Here is a 17,268-nt window from a genome sequence, read left to right as displayed (position 1 = left end):
TAAAGTAAAATTTCGAATTTATATAACAATTTTCAGATACAATTTTTATTTAAAACTTCGAATTAAAAGCTCTCATTATATACTGGTTGATTGCATTCAATAGATGAAGTAGCTCAGTAAACGCTCAGTCTATTGAACTCAGTTATTAACAATGCAAAAGTTTTTTTAATATTTTTAAAAATACTATTTAAGCACTTTCGCTCGCTTGTTTTAACATTTTTCACTCATAAAAATATTTTTATAATTTAATTAATTTTTTACTCTTTAAAATTCTCAATATCGATTGTATCATTCACAGCACTTGCACAACTTTCCAATTTTTGCTAATCTTGCAAGATTGCATAATTTGCAAGAATATAAAAACTATTTAGATTTCTTATTTACAATATTTAAAATTTTAAATGTTGTACTAAAATATAAAATATGACGTTTCTCATTACATGGACTCCCACTCTCTTTTTAAATTGAAATGAATTATAGATTTGCTGTTATAGAATGCGTATCTTCAGTCTGTCATAATTAATTTTATGAAAAATTGAGAGGTGAGATTGTGTTAGGAAAAAAGATTCCTGTATCTTGCCGTACTCTCGAGGCTTATAGATGTCCAATAAAAATGAACGAACTCTCGATGTACGAGCAATCATACCCTTCGTATTTTAATAGGCTGCGATACGTGCAGTTCCTACTTTTCGAATGAGAGAATACGTGAAAATTATTATTTCTCATTTGTCAGTCTTTTCTCGTTGTCATTTTTCATCCTCTTTGTAGGCCGAATTGACATTCCCCATCTTCCCTTCTAAAGGTATATCCCCATCACTATCTTCTTCTTCCTCTGGTATTTCTACATATTTGTAGAATAGGGTCATCACGCCGAATATAACCATAACTACCGCCATTAAAACGGCATATAGGAAAATTTCGTACACCTGTGAAATAAATGAATAAATAAATTCAACGTTTAATTAAAAGACAGATCGTATGAAATGTGAAAATAGGAAAAATGGGTATTAAGAGCAGTGAATCGCGTGAATTTCATCGATATAATCGGTTTTGATTTTACTTACTTGCCGCTCGAAGGGATGCGAGCCCTTTATGATCACCACAATGAGATTGCCGAAGGCCACGCTCAGCAACCAACCCGCCGTCAGCAGGGACTTCATAGTCACCGGAGCCTGAGTAAAGGCAAACTGCAGACCCGTCACGGAGAACATCACCTCGCCCATCGTGATGATAATGTATTGCGGTAACATCCAAGCCATGTGCAGCGAATTGGGTGGCGTGACCGTGACCGTTTTGCCAACGATATTCGGTTCAACATTTTGCGTAACGTAGGACCCTACCACGGTGTACACTCCACCGGATTTGAGAGGCACATTCTTTTCCAACAGTTTTTTGTCTAAATAGATGTCGTATTCACGTGGATTCTCGATTTGTTGTAAGTCCGACTCTGAGAAATGCGAACTGACCGGAATTGACACTGCACTCTTGCCGTCACTGTCGACGACGTTTAATGTGGCGTTTTTTAATCCAGGCTGAAGATAGATGAGACTGCGGACCGTTGGCTTACCCTTCTCCGGTTTGTCTACCATATCTTTATAACTATATTGTAATCCCAAGGACGTGGGCGTTATCACCCATGATGTTGCAACGGCCTCCATACCCGTAATTTCTCCTGATAAAAAAAAAGTTATTTTTAAAATAACGTAAATTACATTTTTCGATATCCAAAGTTAATGAATTTTACCTTGTTCATTTTTATTCAAATCGGTGTAGCCCTTATTATAACATTCTGTGAAATCTGCTGTGTAGGGTATTGTAACAGATCCGGCTGCTTTCACTTCTAAAATTTCTACCATACTTACTGGACCTATATCTACAGCTAGGCCTTGATTTACCATATTTACATTCACGTTGCAATTCATTGTATTGAAAATTCGGATTTGAGCAAATCCGTTTGTCGGTAACTTTGGATATGTTTTCTAGAAATTGAAATTGAAATATTACACTTTTCTACATGCAGTAATATATAAATAATATATTAAAACTTCAATAACTTTAAGAGATTTTGAATAAGCATTCACATTCATCATAGATAGATTTCAAATATTTCGAATAATGTACATAAAATTTCTTTGTTGATGTAACACACCTCAATCTGTAATTCGACGATACCAGCTGCGATGAAAGCTACGCTAGCCAAGAGACCGCCGACGACGAGCTTCTTCAAGGGGGTATTGATGAAATGTATTTTGGCGAAAGCCGGATAGATACAAGTCTCGAAGATTGGTATGAAGATGATGATCAACAACGGATTGACAGCTTGCAATTGATCGGGCAGCAAAACGAAACTGCCTATTTGGCCATCCATCCGCGTTGCTTGGAATGTCCATTGAGAGCCTTGCTGATCGTAAAGCGCCCAGAATATTGGCAGTGGTATAAACAATTTTAGGACTCGTATTACGATTTTGACATCTTCGATCAGCTTAGTGTCGTAAACATCATCGGCATTATCGAGCCAATGATCGCGTTTTTCTCCTTTGCCCTTCATTTTATTGTAGATCGCATGCTGGTTTTTTGAAACAAAGAGGGTACATTTATCTTAAGGGATGTCTGAATTAATTCAAAGAGTTTTATGAAATTAAAAATTCATAGAATCAAAGAGTATAAAAGAGAAAAGTTAAGAACTCTTAATTTTTGTAGCCGAAAATCTAAAAATCCGTAGATCCATAATATTTTAGAAATATTTAAAAATTCGCTCATTTCCGCGTTCAGGAATTCACTAATTCCACGAATTATAAATTTAAATCCGTACGCAAGAGCATCGTCAGTGTGACAAAAATTAAATATAAATTCCAAACTATTTTAGATTTGTCTAAATTATTTGTTAAATAATAATTTGTCATTCAATTTTTGCGATAGTCTGATCCAGCAGATAATCTTTATTGTGAGTCTTCGAAGTATTTAAAATAATTTGAGATTTCGGTGATATATACGACTTACGCAAACGCACTTGGTAACCTTGACAATGAGATTGCCTGAGGGTTTCACCATTTTATACAGTCTTTTCCCCAAGACAAATACAACTGAAAATAAATTGTCATTAATAGAAGAAATACATCTATACGGGTGGGAGATGTATTTCATGCTTTCTCATCCTTACTAATCGATGCAACCATTAGAACGGCCGGCACTAAAAATGCCACGAAGTAACAATCATCATCAAAGCACTTCGTTTCACGAAGCACCGGAGTTAGCAAAGTAGAGATTAAGGAGCCTGTGTTAATAGAAAAGTAGAAGAGGGAAAAGAACGTCGCCAATTGTCGTTCCTGCTGAGGTACAATAAACTGATCGCCTCCGAAAGCCGACGCACAAGGTTTTATTCCGCCTGTACCAAACGCTATTAGGAATAAACCTAATATGGAAAATTCTCTGAAAATTGAAAAAAATGTATTCTTTTCGTCGACAGAAATTAAAAAGTCTTTCAAATTAGCAGCACATAAATGATATTTAAGTTAAATTTTATTTAATTAATATTTAAATTTAGATGCAATTTTAGATATAGAAAAGTTGAATTTTTTCTATATTCTGTATTGATTCGTTTGTGTTAATATTGTGGTTGTTTTAAGCATATTTTATACTGACCGTTGGGGCAATCCAATGGGAGTTGCCGCACTCAGGGATAGAATCACTTGTCCGAGTGCGTAAATAATACTCAAATACAAAATGGTATTGAACTTTCCGAGCCATGAATCAGATATGATCGCACCCACCACCGGGAAGAAGTAGACGAAACAGGTGAAGACATGATAGATTATTGTAGATGTACTTTCACTATAGCGCAGCATATTAAATAAATACAGCGACAGAACGGCTAAAAAATAATTTCGTGTTAATTCACAATATCTCCACTAAGTTATGTAGATTCACAAGATTAACGTCAAAGTTACTTAGTCTCTTAATATCTTATCAGCATTTTAGAATTAAATAAAAACAATTAAATACCGCCCATCGTATTTTATAATCTTATATTTGACGTTTTTACGGATTATCGAAAAGATAACTAATAAGTAAAACGTAATAAGATTATTCTCTATTAAAAAAATTAAATTAAACAATAATACACAAGAGACTCTCAAAAAATATCATATTCGTTAAAAATTATCAATTTGTTACTCATATATCCATAATGACATATGTTAGATTAAACTGCATTCAATCAATTTATACAATTGTTCATACAAAATATTAGAGCGAGAAATTTATTCTGTGTTTTCAATTAAAAATTATACTATAATTTTAGTAAATTACAATTGAAAGAGTAATTGTTCTAATTATCGCAGTGTTATTTTTAAATGACATAAATTGCAGAATGTGACTAACGCAATCCAATACTTAAATTGATGTTGATGATCGCGATGTATATACTTACTGCGCATTCCATAGAAAGAAAATCTTTCGCAGAATTCATTGCTGATAATGAAAAACACCGCTTTGGGATATTTTGGTTTCTAAAAATTTTTTAAGAAGAAAATTATATATATTTTTTGTAATAAAATATTAAAATTGAATACGATTACGTTAAATATATAATAATACGAAATTATTTTATGCTAAATAATTTTAGCTTATTTTATTGTTTATTTTACTATCAAGATATGTATAATAATTTTCACAAGTTTCAACAGAGCAATTTATTGATCCATAAAGGATTGAATGGAAATTAAGTTGAATACCTTAGTAATTTTTTTTCGAACTATAAATAATTTGCTGATTTTAATTCTTGAATCTAGTTGATACTAAAATAAAATCAATTTTTTAATTTGCCGCTAACGAGACATTTGACCCAAGTTACGAAAGCAGCTTTTCAAAGAAAAAGATCTAGCGCAATCACATTGACCCGATTAACATCATTGTTACATAGGCACATTTATTTTCTAGCGTTTCCTAGCGAGGATCGAAATGCGAAGGTCGTACCGACCGAATTATCATTTGTGTCTTGACGATAAAGACATGAAACTAAAGACTCTTCAGAAACGAGATAACAAAATGAGCCTGTACTATACGATACTTAACACAAGATAATTGGCATTGTTGAGCGATATTCTCTAATTACGAATACGTGTGTGTCTTTTCTGTCGTATCGTTACTTTTCTACTTTCAAAAAGTAAAAAAATTTGAAATCGAAATACAAATGTAGAACAATATAAGAAAATTTAAGGTAACATTTATTAAAACATGACAAAAAGATGAGAGAAAAATATCTATGGAATATAATCAATGTAGTAATAAAAAAAAATTCTTGAAATTTATAAATTCATGCAAATTTTTTAATATTTAACAAAATTGTGTGCAGCTGTTTTTGCGTTTAAAAAACTGCGCTTAAAAAAGCGATGTTTCTAAAAAAAATTGTTCACAAGTATTGTGCAAAAAACTTAGCTACAACAATTCAAAGCATGTTTCTGCTTCAAGAAACTTTTAACGCGTAAAGAGATTATTATGAAATAAATAAGTATTCTCGCAACAACGTTCATTTCCAGTTATTGCTTTAACAATTAAACCGATGATAACATTGTCCTCTGACGTACATATGATTGGTACGCGAGCATCGATAGTGAATGATGTAAAGTATAATATAAATTGCATTATGATACGCTATCAGTTGATACAGAAAGCACTGAGGTTTAAAAATTGCGCGACGTAATTCCAGATTGTTATGAAATAATTGTATTACAAGCTGTAGTTAATTTCTGAGACGCCATAACAATATCGTTTATAAGGAATCTCAGAAAATACCACATTTGTTTGAGATATTATCAATTTATTGTTATATGCTGTTGTTGAAACCTTGCTTAGCAGACGCTTGAATGCTATCGTGGAAAAACAGGACACCGTTGAAAATATCACTAGTAATGAATGTTAATTATATATATTCTTAAAGAAAGCGAACGCGCGTCAATTCTTCCGATAAAAATAATATTTTAATTTTCAAAGATTATTGGAAAGCCTTAATACAACGTAAACTATTATTATTTATATTTTATATATAATAACTTTGATAAACATTAGAGATATGTTTTTAATTAGTTTAATATTTAATATAATTTTATGTGTGGATTATTATCATATTTCCAAGATACTACAAGTATAAATAAAATTTTTCTATTATTAAAGGAGAATTAATATCAGAGGGGTAATTTCTGAGACACTCTACATTTCATATTATTGCTTTGTTGAAAGTTTGCACGAATGCAAACCGATAAAAACATGTAGAATATTTACAAACGATAAAGCGCGATTCTTTTACGACGATTAATGCATTTACGTAGTACGTACGAATATGACAAAACTCGTGATTACAGAGATATCTTTATCTGCAATATCTGTACTTTCCTCCCAACGATTGTTCCAAATCAAATCTGAATCTCGATAATGCTCGTCGAGTAATTACGTTGTGGATAAAAAATTTGATGATAATGTATATGTATGTGAAAAAGAAATTTGAAAGGATGATCTAATGTCAGATGTATGGCAACATCATCAATATTTACTAATCTTTATTAATACTTTTTGATCGTATACGGAAATCGACGTCTCGCGATATCCGGAACGAGGTTATCGCACGATCGGAATGGATTAGAGAATTTGAAGAAAAACTTGCATCTCAGAGAAAGTATAGTAGTCGGCCGTGATTAAGGGAATTAGTCGGATGCTGAGGTGAATGGAAGTGAGCCAGAGCGCTCAATTGAAAAACCGGTTTAAACCTCCAAATCTATTCACATCAACTATTGTGATTATATAAGACTGTATAAATCATAATACATTTTCTTTTTAGCGCATCAGTAAAAATGTGCAAAAGAAGGATGTGAAGTTATTTACAAAATATTTCGAAGAATACAGTAGTTTCTGTATGAATTCACGGATCTATACATCTCTTGTGCAAAAATACTATTGGACTAATAAACCATTAAATAAATCTATTAAAACAAATAATGTACAATATTGGATTCGAATGATTTTCCAATTATTTCTAATCATTTTCGCGATTCCAATTGTATTTTTCCATAAAAGTCTCTACGAAGATCAACATACAATGATTTGATCTTTTTATTAAAGCAGCGAGACGCCGAATTACACAAATTCGCGTTATATTTTTATGTAAAAATATGAACAAACACATGTGCTTTGCAAATCTGCAAAGATTTCGTCTCTCTTCTCTCGTTTTTTTATTTTATAAAATTCTGAAATATTCTTCCGATATTTCTTCGATATTCTAGCGCGCAAACGCAATTTCTAATTTATCGCTGTCCTTCAGAAAAATAAGCACGATTAGTTAAATTATACAATGACTAATATTTAAGTACAAAAATAAGTGTAGGTAAGAAATTTACCTGCCGCACATGCATTTTATTCACGGCCATCGTACGCGCAGTAGATCGCGATAGCGAGTTTGAGAGAGAAGGAATACTGATGTATGTCAATACTGATCGAATACCACGAGGATCGTTTCACTTCATCAGGATATTCTATCCGATACGTTACACTTGTCTACCCCGATCATCCAGATCGAGGAGCCAACAACAATCGGTCACTCGTCGCGTCGTCGGTTTCGACGGCTCCGTTCGTACGCGCTCGTACATCGAGACTGACATCAGCGACTATGAGTGAGCACAATATTGTTGCCCAGAGTCGGTAGGTAGGTAGGTACCACACCATGTAAGCACAGTAGGTATATCTCGAAGCAGGCATAATATATACACGTGACGGGCGAGCATTACATCGGTAGTGCGAGCGCGCAGACCGGCGTAGTATTTGGAACAACGTACGTGAAAGTACGTGATCGCATATATAGGGCCACGTGCGACTCGCCGTTCATTTTCGCAGGTGGTTCAGGTACGCGCGGATGTGACAGTTTCTGCTTGATTAAAGCTTGATTTATCTCCGAGAGTTTACGAGAGTTCGTGATTGGAAAGCGCGAGACGTCATTGCACTACATACAAAATGCATAATATAAGAAGAAAGACAAAAAATACAACATCATGATTTTGAAGAAATTGATTTTCCCTTTCAGACCTAATGAATAATATTTATATCACGGCAGTTAATCCCGTATGCAGCAAAACTCGTCTGTTATTACTATCGATAGGAAATATCGCGATACTAATATTAGAAATCTGTGACTTATGTTGCTGACCTCGTTGACGTAAATTAAATCCGCGTCTGCGGAATAAAAGCTGGAGAAGCTGTGCATTTTGTATAGTAGTGTGGTTATCGGAAACACGCGGCGTATGTTACGAGTGTAATTAAAACCGAGTTGTCGTATCCGCCAATTCAATTGTTAGGCTTCTGTTCCCGGTAATGTGACGTATTACACACGTATGTACACATACATGCGACCTTTTTTATATGTGTGCGTATTATCTATATAGTAGTAGAATAATCTCATATACATATTGCATTCGAATTATTATAGTCATATCTTTTGTTTACAGCGAAAGATAAGCATTGAGAGATAGATATGATTGTACGAAAATTAAAAAATCGCTTTCATCCGGACTGTTAATTAAATAACGTAATTTCAAGAAGAAGAAATTGAATTAAGCTTTCGCGAAAAAAATAAATCCACACAATTAAAGTTCGTTGTAAAAACCGCCGTTGAAACTTTCGTGCGAACTTTCATCTCAAACTGGAATATCACGCATGTATTGCGGAATCTCTTGTAAAACGGCCAAGTAGGATCGCGCGATGACAGGTAACACAGGCAGAGAGAAGAGTTGCTTAATGAAATCGCGGTCGATCGACAGAACGTGAATGTAAATTCGATGCGGGACATTTGATTTTGCAATATCGAAAAATGCGGGAAGCTCTTTCGTCGCGACATAAGATCGCAGAATTTTACATTCTCGTTTTTACGTTTTTCTTTTCTTCTCGTCGTTTATTAATGTACGTTTGAAAATGTAAGTCTCGTACATTGCCGTCATCATTGAATTATATAACACGTTTTTAAATACGGTAATAATAACTTTTCGACCTTGCGGTAACGCTACTATTGAGCGAAAATAATCACAGGTATGGGCACGCAAATTTTTCGCAGTGGCTTGCCGCACCGGAACCACACGATATAGGCAAAATTATCAGATAGAATTACGGAATACAAATGATCATGAAGACATTCATATCTTATCTATTTATCTATCTGCGATCTTAAATCTAAATATCTTAAACACCTAGATATAAAGTGTATAAACGTATACACAGTGTTTCTTGAATATATTTACGAATTAGATGCTGATTTCCTGATTAGGAGTGTGATCTCACCTCTTCTTGCTCTTCGAAACTGCTTTGATTATCCGGATGATCTAAAAACGTATAATATAAATATTTACGAGGCTGACAAAAATAATTTACATTATTAGAGCTTGATTGTGATTCGAGATAGGCGTTACCACGAGAAGGTTAAGACTGGCAAAGTTGTATAACACTGAGAATTACTTAATTTTATCATCAAAGTGTCTTTATTTACAATAATTACTTGATATCGGCATAAATAGTTTAAATTGAATAATTTAAGATATTAATTGCTACTATTTGAAAATCAATCTAATCATTGTCAGTAAATTATTTGGATCTATATCTTAGTGAAAGCAACTGGTGATCATTTACGCCGATCATCAATATTCATGGTGCCGATTTGGCTGTTTAAACTAGGTCACGGTCCAATCATGTGTCAAGCCGATAAAAGAATCATTAGGCAAATAGTTTCGACAATTAAACTGCTGAATATTCGATGAATATTTACTGCGATAGAGTCTCTGAAAGCACCGGGATTGAGTAAAATCAGATAATATATGTTCGACAAATGTAATGATATTGTTGACGTCATTTTTGACTTTGTTTCGTTACTCGATAATTTCTTATCATGCTTCCTGTATTAATTACAACGATTTACCTTAGATAAATGACGTTGCCGAAAGAGAAACAAAAAGATTATTATCGCAGAGTTTAACAATTACCGCCGGCCGTATCGACGGATGCAATACTCGACATTCTTTGAAGAGATAAGAAAAATTGTTTACTGTTACTAGTCTAAAGATTTTTTCTGATTTCCTGCCTATCATCGGTACGCTATTGTTTTTCATTCTTAAATAGAACTTAAAATTTTGTTTAATTAAATTAGTTTTATTCCAGTAATCAAAGATGCTTCTATCAATTTATATCAATTAAATCATTTACCCTGCTCTATCTATCTACTCTACCTATTCAAATGTAAGTAATAGAATATTTTTATATAATTTAAAAGATTATATAATATTTAATAGACTTTACAATAATTTCAAACAAAAGGTACAAATACTGCATATTCTATATAATAATGGGAAAAGAGTCAAAGGTCACGAACAAGGCTAAATGTTGATTGCTCAATAATATTTTTAATTTTTAAATCTTTTAAATTTCAACTATCGTAAACTGCGCGCCGATTTCTGTCAATCTTTAAGAATGCAATTTTTAACAATAGTCTTCTGTTTATTGCATAAAGCCATAAAAGATAAGAAAATCTAAATGTTCATTAAATCCCTAAATTACCTAACATTTGTTTTTTACTTGTTAAATAGAACAATTTTCAAAATCGTTATTCCGTCAATCACTTGTTTAATCATTTTCCAGTTTATCTATTAAGACTAATTATTTAGTTGATGATTATTTACTTACAATGAATAAATTATATTTTAATCATTCCGAAATTTGTTGATTGCTATAAAATTAAAGTAGCAAGTCGATTTGCGTCAAACCAACGTAAAGCTTTGCAACTTTATTAGCAGCTGTGTTTGAGAACTGCTGAAGAAAACTTTATATTTATTTTTATTATTGGGAACAAAGAATGTGTAATAACGATTAACTGAAGTATAAGTTTATCAGAGAAAAGCATTCTTATTTCAGTAATATCTTGGATCACATAATTAATCGACCGGATTGAAAGAAAGGCAAATCGCATGGGAACGAAATATACATAAGAATATTGCCAATAACGGTTAACGTTTGATCTCAATCTAACGCAGAACGTTACAGCTATTTATATATATGTGCCATGTCCATATATATACACACACATAGGGAAGGGAGAGACAAAGAAACGCTGTCATTATAATTGTTAAATAATACCTCGGATTTCGTTTTCGGAATTCTTTCTCTTCGATACGACTGAATCCATTTTTCACCGATTTTCTCAGCGCTGTTCAGCTTATTTCCACGACGTTAACTCGGACACTGATCCGTCTTTCCGATCGTAATATCAACTGCGTATGGATTATCATTCCTCATCTTATCTAACAAAGGCGAAGAAATCTGATTACAAAGACAGAAGTTTTTATCATGAGTGATACAGAAAATTTCGAGATCCTGCATGCGGTTGTGAAATGAATATCGATTTATATATCGTTTGGATTATCCAAAAACGACGCGGGACACTCTGGGTGACTTTTTTTTTTATTTGCAACGTGTATTAGCGAAAGCTTGGTATCAATAAGCCTTGTATAATTATAAGATGATATCAAAATTCTTCCTTTATAAATAAAAATACATACACAATAAGTACCTAGCTCTTATTATGCTCCACTATTGACTTAATTCAAAGTAGTCCCTTCGAAAGCGTTATAATTAGTCACATCGATTCCAGTATATATCTGCCAAAAAAGTACGTTTGAGGAAAATTGTGTCAATTATATTTAAAATAAGAGAATTATTAATTTATCGTTTGTCGGCTGCTGGCGAAGATCTTTTGTAAGTTCTCGTTTATCTTACAATCAGTATACTCGCTTGCTCCCCAGCTGCAATTAGAGTTCAAAAACTTCGAAATCAAATTTAAAAAAAGAAGCAAATCGTACTTATAAACAAATGGTATTTTTCCGTGGGATATTGGGCGAGCGCCATATGATATGAGCACGGCGAACAGAACATTTTTGTTCTTTTTCCTCGGAAAGAGCTTGGATCATGTGACGAGAGAGCTAATGTCTATATAGTGACCGTGCCACAGAGCGATGTAAATGCAACAATTGAACAATACGCGTAAAGTTGCACTCAAAATAGATGTCAAGGCATCCGCGACGTCCGGTGTGCTCGATTTTCAAAGATGCACACCTGCGTATACCTGCGCACCGGATCGCCGGCACCGATAGCAAACTTTGCGTTATAATACGTTTGATTCCGGCCGATTACGAAACCGACTGTAATCACCGCCTTTTCTGTTTTAGCGTTTTCGGGCGATTAATTACGTCATATGCTGTTCTCGTCCAATCTAGAAATCTAAATTAAATAGAGCGTGTAGTAGCGTCATTAATCTCTCGGAGCGATCAAACCTGCCCCGTCTGAAAACGCTATTTGATCCCTTCGGGAATAAAATTCATTTCGATTTTTCCTTTGTTAAACGAACATGATCTTCGAATTTCCGCTTGGCAGAACGACTCGTCAATCTCGTCATAGATCTCTCCCTGGCGATCTTTATTTAGCTCTTGGCTTATATTCGGCCACGAACGCTGCGGTTCATTATACGTCTACCCATGATCGAGAACTGCGCCGGGCCCTTCGCTTCCCCCCTTCCCCGACCCTTCTTCTCTACCAATCTATTCTTCTGCGAAAGTCTCTGTCCATAAAAAAATGATCAAAAGAAAACGTTCCTCTCGATCTCTTTTTTTTTCTCTATATAGCGACTGGAACGGACGGGTTAATTTTGTTGAGCCGCCGTGCGTATTTGGAAGCGGACCGTTTAGCGCGAGAACGGGACGAACTCGCGGCGCGGATGTAACGGTAAAATCGCGTCCGCTGTCCAGCAGTTACAGCAGCCGAGAGTCTGGGTCTCCAGAGCGGCAGAGACGAGGGGGTCTCCTCTCTGCACAGTGCTGTCCGCGCGTTCGTCGACGCGAACCTCTCGCGGAAAAGAAAAACCCTCGATTGATCAGTTTCACATATGGCGTAAACTCGCATGATCGAGCATGCCGCTCTACTCGCGCGGAGTTCACGCGCAAAAGCGTGTTCTTTCGCAACGAGAAATAAGCGCACACCGGAGAACGTTCCGACCGTGCGGCTGGTATTAAAATTCTTAAGAAATCTCGCCACCCGTCATTAATTCCTATCCGCGCGCGGCGTATCGTTATACGCTAGCGAATTTGACCACCGAGCAATTATAAATATATATATTTTGCAAACTGTATTAATAAATTGATATGTGATCATAAATGTGTATAATAAAATTGTAAATGTATAACAAAATATATATTTGCAAAATCTAATTAATAAATCATGATATATCAATGATGTGTATTATACCTATACTTGCAGAAATTGTATACGTTTTAAAATTGCGTACGAAATCTGAAGAAGTCTGGAATGGTTTGGAACACAGTTTGCGAGATAGGGGAGCTCGAGGAAGAAAGACGCTCGAATCCTTACGCATCTTATTGTTTAGTCACTTATAGGGCCACTCCGGAGAGTTCGAGTCCCTGCGACTAAGTCCACTCCTGAGACAACAGTCGCGAGCGGCGAGAGTCGAGACTCGTGCGGTGGCCGCGGAGCGGAGAGGTGAGGAGAGGAGAGGAGACGACGGAGCGACACACGCATTCGCGAGCGATGGGGTTCGATGTGAACCGCTTCCAGGGCGACGTGGACGAGGAGCTCGTGTGTCCGATATGCTCCGGCGTGCTCGAGGATCCCGTCCAGGTAAGACGCGTGTTCGCGTCTCTGAAAAAAGTCTCTGCAACTGCACCCACTCTGCGTCCTAACCTAACCTCCATTATTCGCGTTATGCGCGTTTTTGTGCAAAGAGCTTTGAATCGAGTTCGAGAAAAAAGAGGAATATTCGAGTTTCTTTTTTCTCGAAGAGATGCATACAAGCTCGCGAGGAGGAAGCCCGGATTTTCGCGAGTTTTCATCCGTGAATTTCGCCTCGACTCGTCCGCACGAGTGAGAGATCGACGAGTATACGGGAAGCTTTCACTGATGATTTCGCATACCTAGAGATAAACAAAGAGCTCTCGAATACGTAATATTTCGCACGTCGTTTTCATTTCCCGAGGCATTTCGTTCTTCTTGCGCTCCCATTACGCTCACCTCGAAATAAAAAACGAAACAAAATCGCGCATTTGTGAATATAGGTTAGCTACCGACTTATCGCTTTTAAATGTAGGTTGTAAATGCTATCGCTGATTGTCATGTATCTTTTAGAAAAATGCTTATTCTAAATTGAACGAATGTTTGTATGCCTACGTACCAAATGTACAAGCAATCCTCTCTTTTCTTCTTTATATGCACTTTCCATAACTCCATCCATGTATATAAATTATAAATAGCTCTTTACATTTTCTAATTAGGAACACTTGGACCATCTCTAATTAATTTTAATTGACCAACCGCATCTGTCGTTAAGGCGAAGTAACAAGTGCGATTGATCAATTCCAATGAAATCCTAATCGTCGATTAATTTAACCAAAGTTAATCGAAGTGTTTGTTCTAAAATTCTTTTAATTATGTCATCCTTGGGAAGATATATCGATTTGTCTATATCTTACCTATACCAAAAGTAGCATGTTACCTATACAAATCTGCTGCTTTGTAAAGTCTTACGGACTGGCAGGTGAGCAATGTGTTGCAGGCGCCAGTGTGCGAGCACGCCTTTTGTCGCACCTGCATCAACGAGTGGATAAACCGTCAGCCTACGTGCCCCCTGGACCGTACGCCGATCACGACGACGCAGCTTAGAGCGGTTCCCAGAATCCTGAGAAACCTGCTGGCCCGCCTGTGCATCAAGTGCGACAATATCATGTACGGCTGCACCATGGTTGTGAAACTGGACTGTCTGGCGATGCATCTCGAGCAGTGCGAGTACAATCCGAAGAGACCGATGATGTGCGAGCAGGGCTGCAGTCTGATCATACCCAAGAACGAGCTCAAGGATCACAACTGCGTGCGCGAGCTCCGCAATCTGATACAGTCGCAGCAGCAGAAGTTGACCGACATGAAGCGCGAGCTCGACGAGCAGCAGCTGCAGATCAACGAGCATAAACGCGAGATCCATCTGCTGAAGGACTTTATGCGCGCGCTCAGAGTGTCGAACCCGGCGATGCGCGCGATCGCCGATCAGATGGAGCGGGACGACGTCGTCAGATGGTCCGCGTCTTTGCCGCGCGCTAGGGTCACCAGGTGGGGCGGTATGATCTCCACGCCCGACGACTTGCTGCAGGTGTGGATTATTAATGGCGATTAATTAATTTGTACCGATTGCTAAACTGATTTTACGACCGCCCCTCCGTACGCTGATATTGCACGTTTTTACGTTTTGCAGACGATGATCAAGAGAACTCTGTCGGAGTACAATTGTCCACCCCATGTGATTGACGAGCTGATGGAAAACTGCCACGAGAGGAAATGGCCGCCGGGTCTTAATTCCCTGGAGACCAGACAGAATTCTCGACGACAATACGACAACTACGTGTGCAAAAGAGTGCCTGGCAAGCAAGCGGTGCTGGTCCTCCACTGTGATAATATGCACATGCCGGAGGATATGATGGTCGAGCCTGGGTTAGTGATGATCTTTGCGCATGGTATCGAGTAGAATTGTTGGATATCGTATATGAATACGATTGTTAATCGAACACCACGGGCGTCCGGAAACACTGATATCATGTCGCAAACGCAGAAGAAGCGTATTTTTGCTCGGCCGTAGTTTGCGAATTGACATAAGTTATTCTGGATCTTCGTAAAATTAATTTGAGAACTATCATCCAATCGTCGTGTCGTTTTACTCGGAAAAATTCCTTCACCGGGGATACTCGCGCGTTTACGGTTGAAACCCTAAGATTGCAAGATTGTCCTTGATGCGAATTCATTCCGTAGATAAATCGAAGCCGTCGAGCATACGCAAATGATGATACTGTCGCCCTTTGTGATACGCGATTCTAGAGGCGCGATTGTCACGTACAGGGTCGATTGGGATTATAACTGTAATCGATATACGGCAAACAATACCGGTAAACATGTTTCTCGCCGTTCGTCAAGTTTGACTCGCCGTTATCGGTTATCTCGATCGAACTCCCACAGAAAAAACTCAATCGAGTATCTGAATCGTTGCACTGTGATATTGACCACTTCGGTGAGAGACCTCCTGAAATCGCGTGATAAATGACCGACCACCGCCTCTCCTTGGCCGGTCGATTGATCGAATTGTACATTTTTTTTTTTCGTCGGCGGTTCGTTTATCGTCCATTTCAGGATCATTTACGGATACTTGGAAGTCTGTGAATGTTTTACTATAATACTTTAGAGAGAAAGAGAGAGAGAGAAAGAAGCGCGTAAGCGATGATTGGAGAAAATTCCTACTAGTAATCAAGCAAGAAACGGGAAATCTTAAAATGGGATTCACACATTCGTCACACAGTGTGATCCTTTTTTAAACATTAGACGCGTATTGATTATGTCAGAAATCGCGTTTTTTTTCCTAATGATTTTTTTCCCTGCAGTTCTTTTCTTATATCCATACTTCCTTTCTTCTTCTTCTCGAACTCTTCCTTTTCTTTTTGCAAATGTACTCTAAGCTATGCGCCGTAAACAAGCTAATCATTATCATCGTCTGCATACGAATTGTAAGCATTTCATGAAAAAATTGTTGCTAATTATCCTTCGTTGAATATGCCACAGATAGCTTGATTGCTCTGAGTTAACGACACCTTTTGCTTCCTCGCGTCGTATCACTGTTTTATCGTTCTATTAAAAGAAATATTGAATTTAAACTTTTCAAAGGCATGCTATCACAATTTTATTCGATAGCAATCGTAAGCCACTACATAAATTATTTTTGTAACAATAAGTTAGCTTGTATACTGTCGCAGTACTGATCTATGATTTGCGAATCGCATAACGCTAAAATGCTTTTTCGTTTAACTTCTTAGTTTGCCATGCTATATTGGTTTAGGATCGACAGATTATTAAAAATTCTTTTTCAACGGTACAATCGATCTTGTAATCTATTTTTGCAACACAAGATAATGCCACATAATGAGATAGGATAAAGGTACTAGAATTTTTGTTCTTTCAGAAAAACTTCTGTTAGTACGTACGTCTTACGTTACTTCTAATTACTTCCAATAAGTCTTCGAAAAAAAAAAAAATCAGATACAAACACGCTGACAATTGTCGCCAAAAAACAGAAGAGAATAGTATTAACTGCCTTTCGTACCTTTTTTATTCGATAAATTATGTTATCTGATAAATAACATGAGTTTTAAT

At 36.4% G+C, this 17,268-nt stretch overlaps 2 protein-coding genes across 5 annotated transcripts; one reads left to right on the top strand and one right to left on the bottom strand.

The window, feature by feature from the left end:
* Nucleotides 1-34: 34 nt before the first annotated feature.
* Nucleotides 35-11,548, bottom strand: LOC105455276 (solute carrier family 15 member 1). Of its 3 annotated transcripts, XM_011698486.1 has the most exons (10): nucleotides 11,158-11,548; nucleotides 9,316-9,356; nucleotides 4,430-4,508; nucleotides 3,643-3,871; nucleotides 3,161-3,429; nucleotides 3,001-3,083; nucleotides 2,150-2,566; nucleotides 1,745-1,979; nucleotides 1,065-1,672; nucleotides 35-926 (listed from the first exon to the last, which is right to left on the bottom strand). In XM_011698486.1, exons 1-10 carry the CDS (start codon nucleotides 11,204-11,206, stop codon nucleotides 747-749), a joined length of 2,190 nt encoding a protein of 729 aa, XP_011696788.1. In that variant the 5' UTR covers nucleotides 11,207-11,548; the 3' UTR covers nucleotides 35-746. The 3 variants fall into 3 exon arrangements, with proteins under 3 accessions (XP_011696788.1, XP_011696790.1, XP_011696789.1); XM_011698488.1 differs by lacking the exon at nucleotides 11,158-11,548 and having other exon boundaries at nucleotides 9,276-9,321; XM_011698487.1 differs by lacking the exons at nucleotides 9,316-9,356; nucleotides 11,158-11,548 and adding an exon at nucleotides 7,389-9,268.
* Nucleotides 11,549-13,332: 1,784 nt separating this feature from the next.
* Nucleotides 13,333-17,150, top strand: LOC105455274 (E3 ubiquitin-protein ligase NRDP1). 2 transcript variants are annotated; one of them, XM_011698485.1, is made up of 3 exons: nucleotides 13,333-13,707; nucleotides 14,639-15,226; nucleotides 15,329-17,150. In XM_011698485.1, exons 1-3 carry the CDS (start codon nucleotides 13,618-13,620, stop codon nucleotides 15,596-15,598), a joined length of 948 nt encoding a protein of 315 aa, XP_011696787.1. In that variant the 5' UTR covers nucleotides 13,333-13,617; the 3' UTR covers nucleotides 15,599-17,150. The 2 variants fall into 2 exon arrangements, with proteins under 2 accessions (XP_011696787.1, XP_011696786.1); XM_011698484.1 differs by having other exon boundaries at nucleotides 14,621-15,226.
* The last annotated feature ends 118 nt before the right edge of the window (nucleotides 17,151-17,268 follow it).

This window comes from Wasmannia auropunctata, unplaced genomic scaffold (genome assembly GCF_000956235.1).
Source record: "Wasmannia auropunctata unplaced genomic scaffold, wasmannia.A_1.0 LD335903.1, whole genome shotgun sequence".
Classification (NCBI taxonomy): Eukaryota; Metazoa; Arthropoda; class Insecta; order Hymenoptera; family Formicidae; genus Wasmannia; species Wasmannia auropunctata.
The sequence above is the reverse complement of the archived record's forward strand: the minus strand, read 5'-3'. Positions and strand labels throughout refer to the sequence as shown.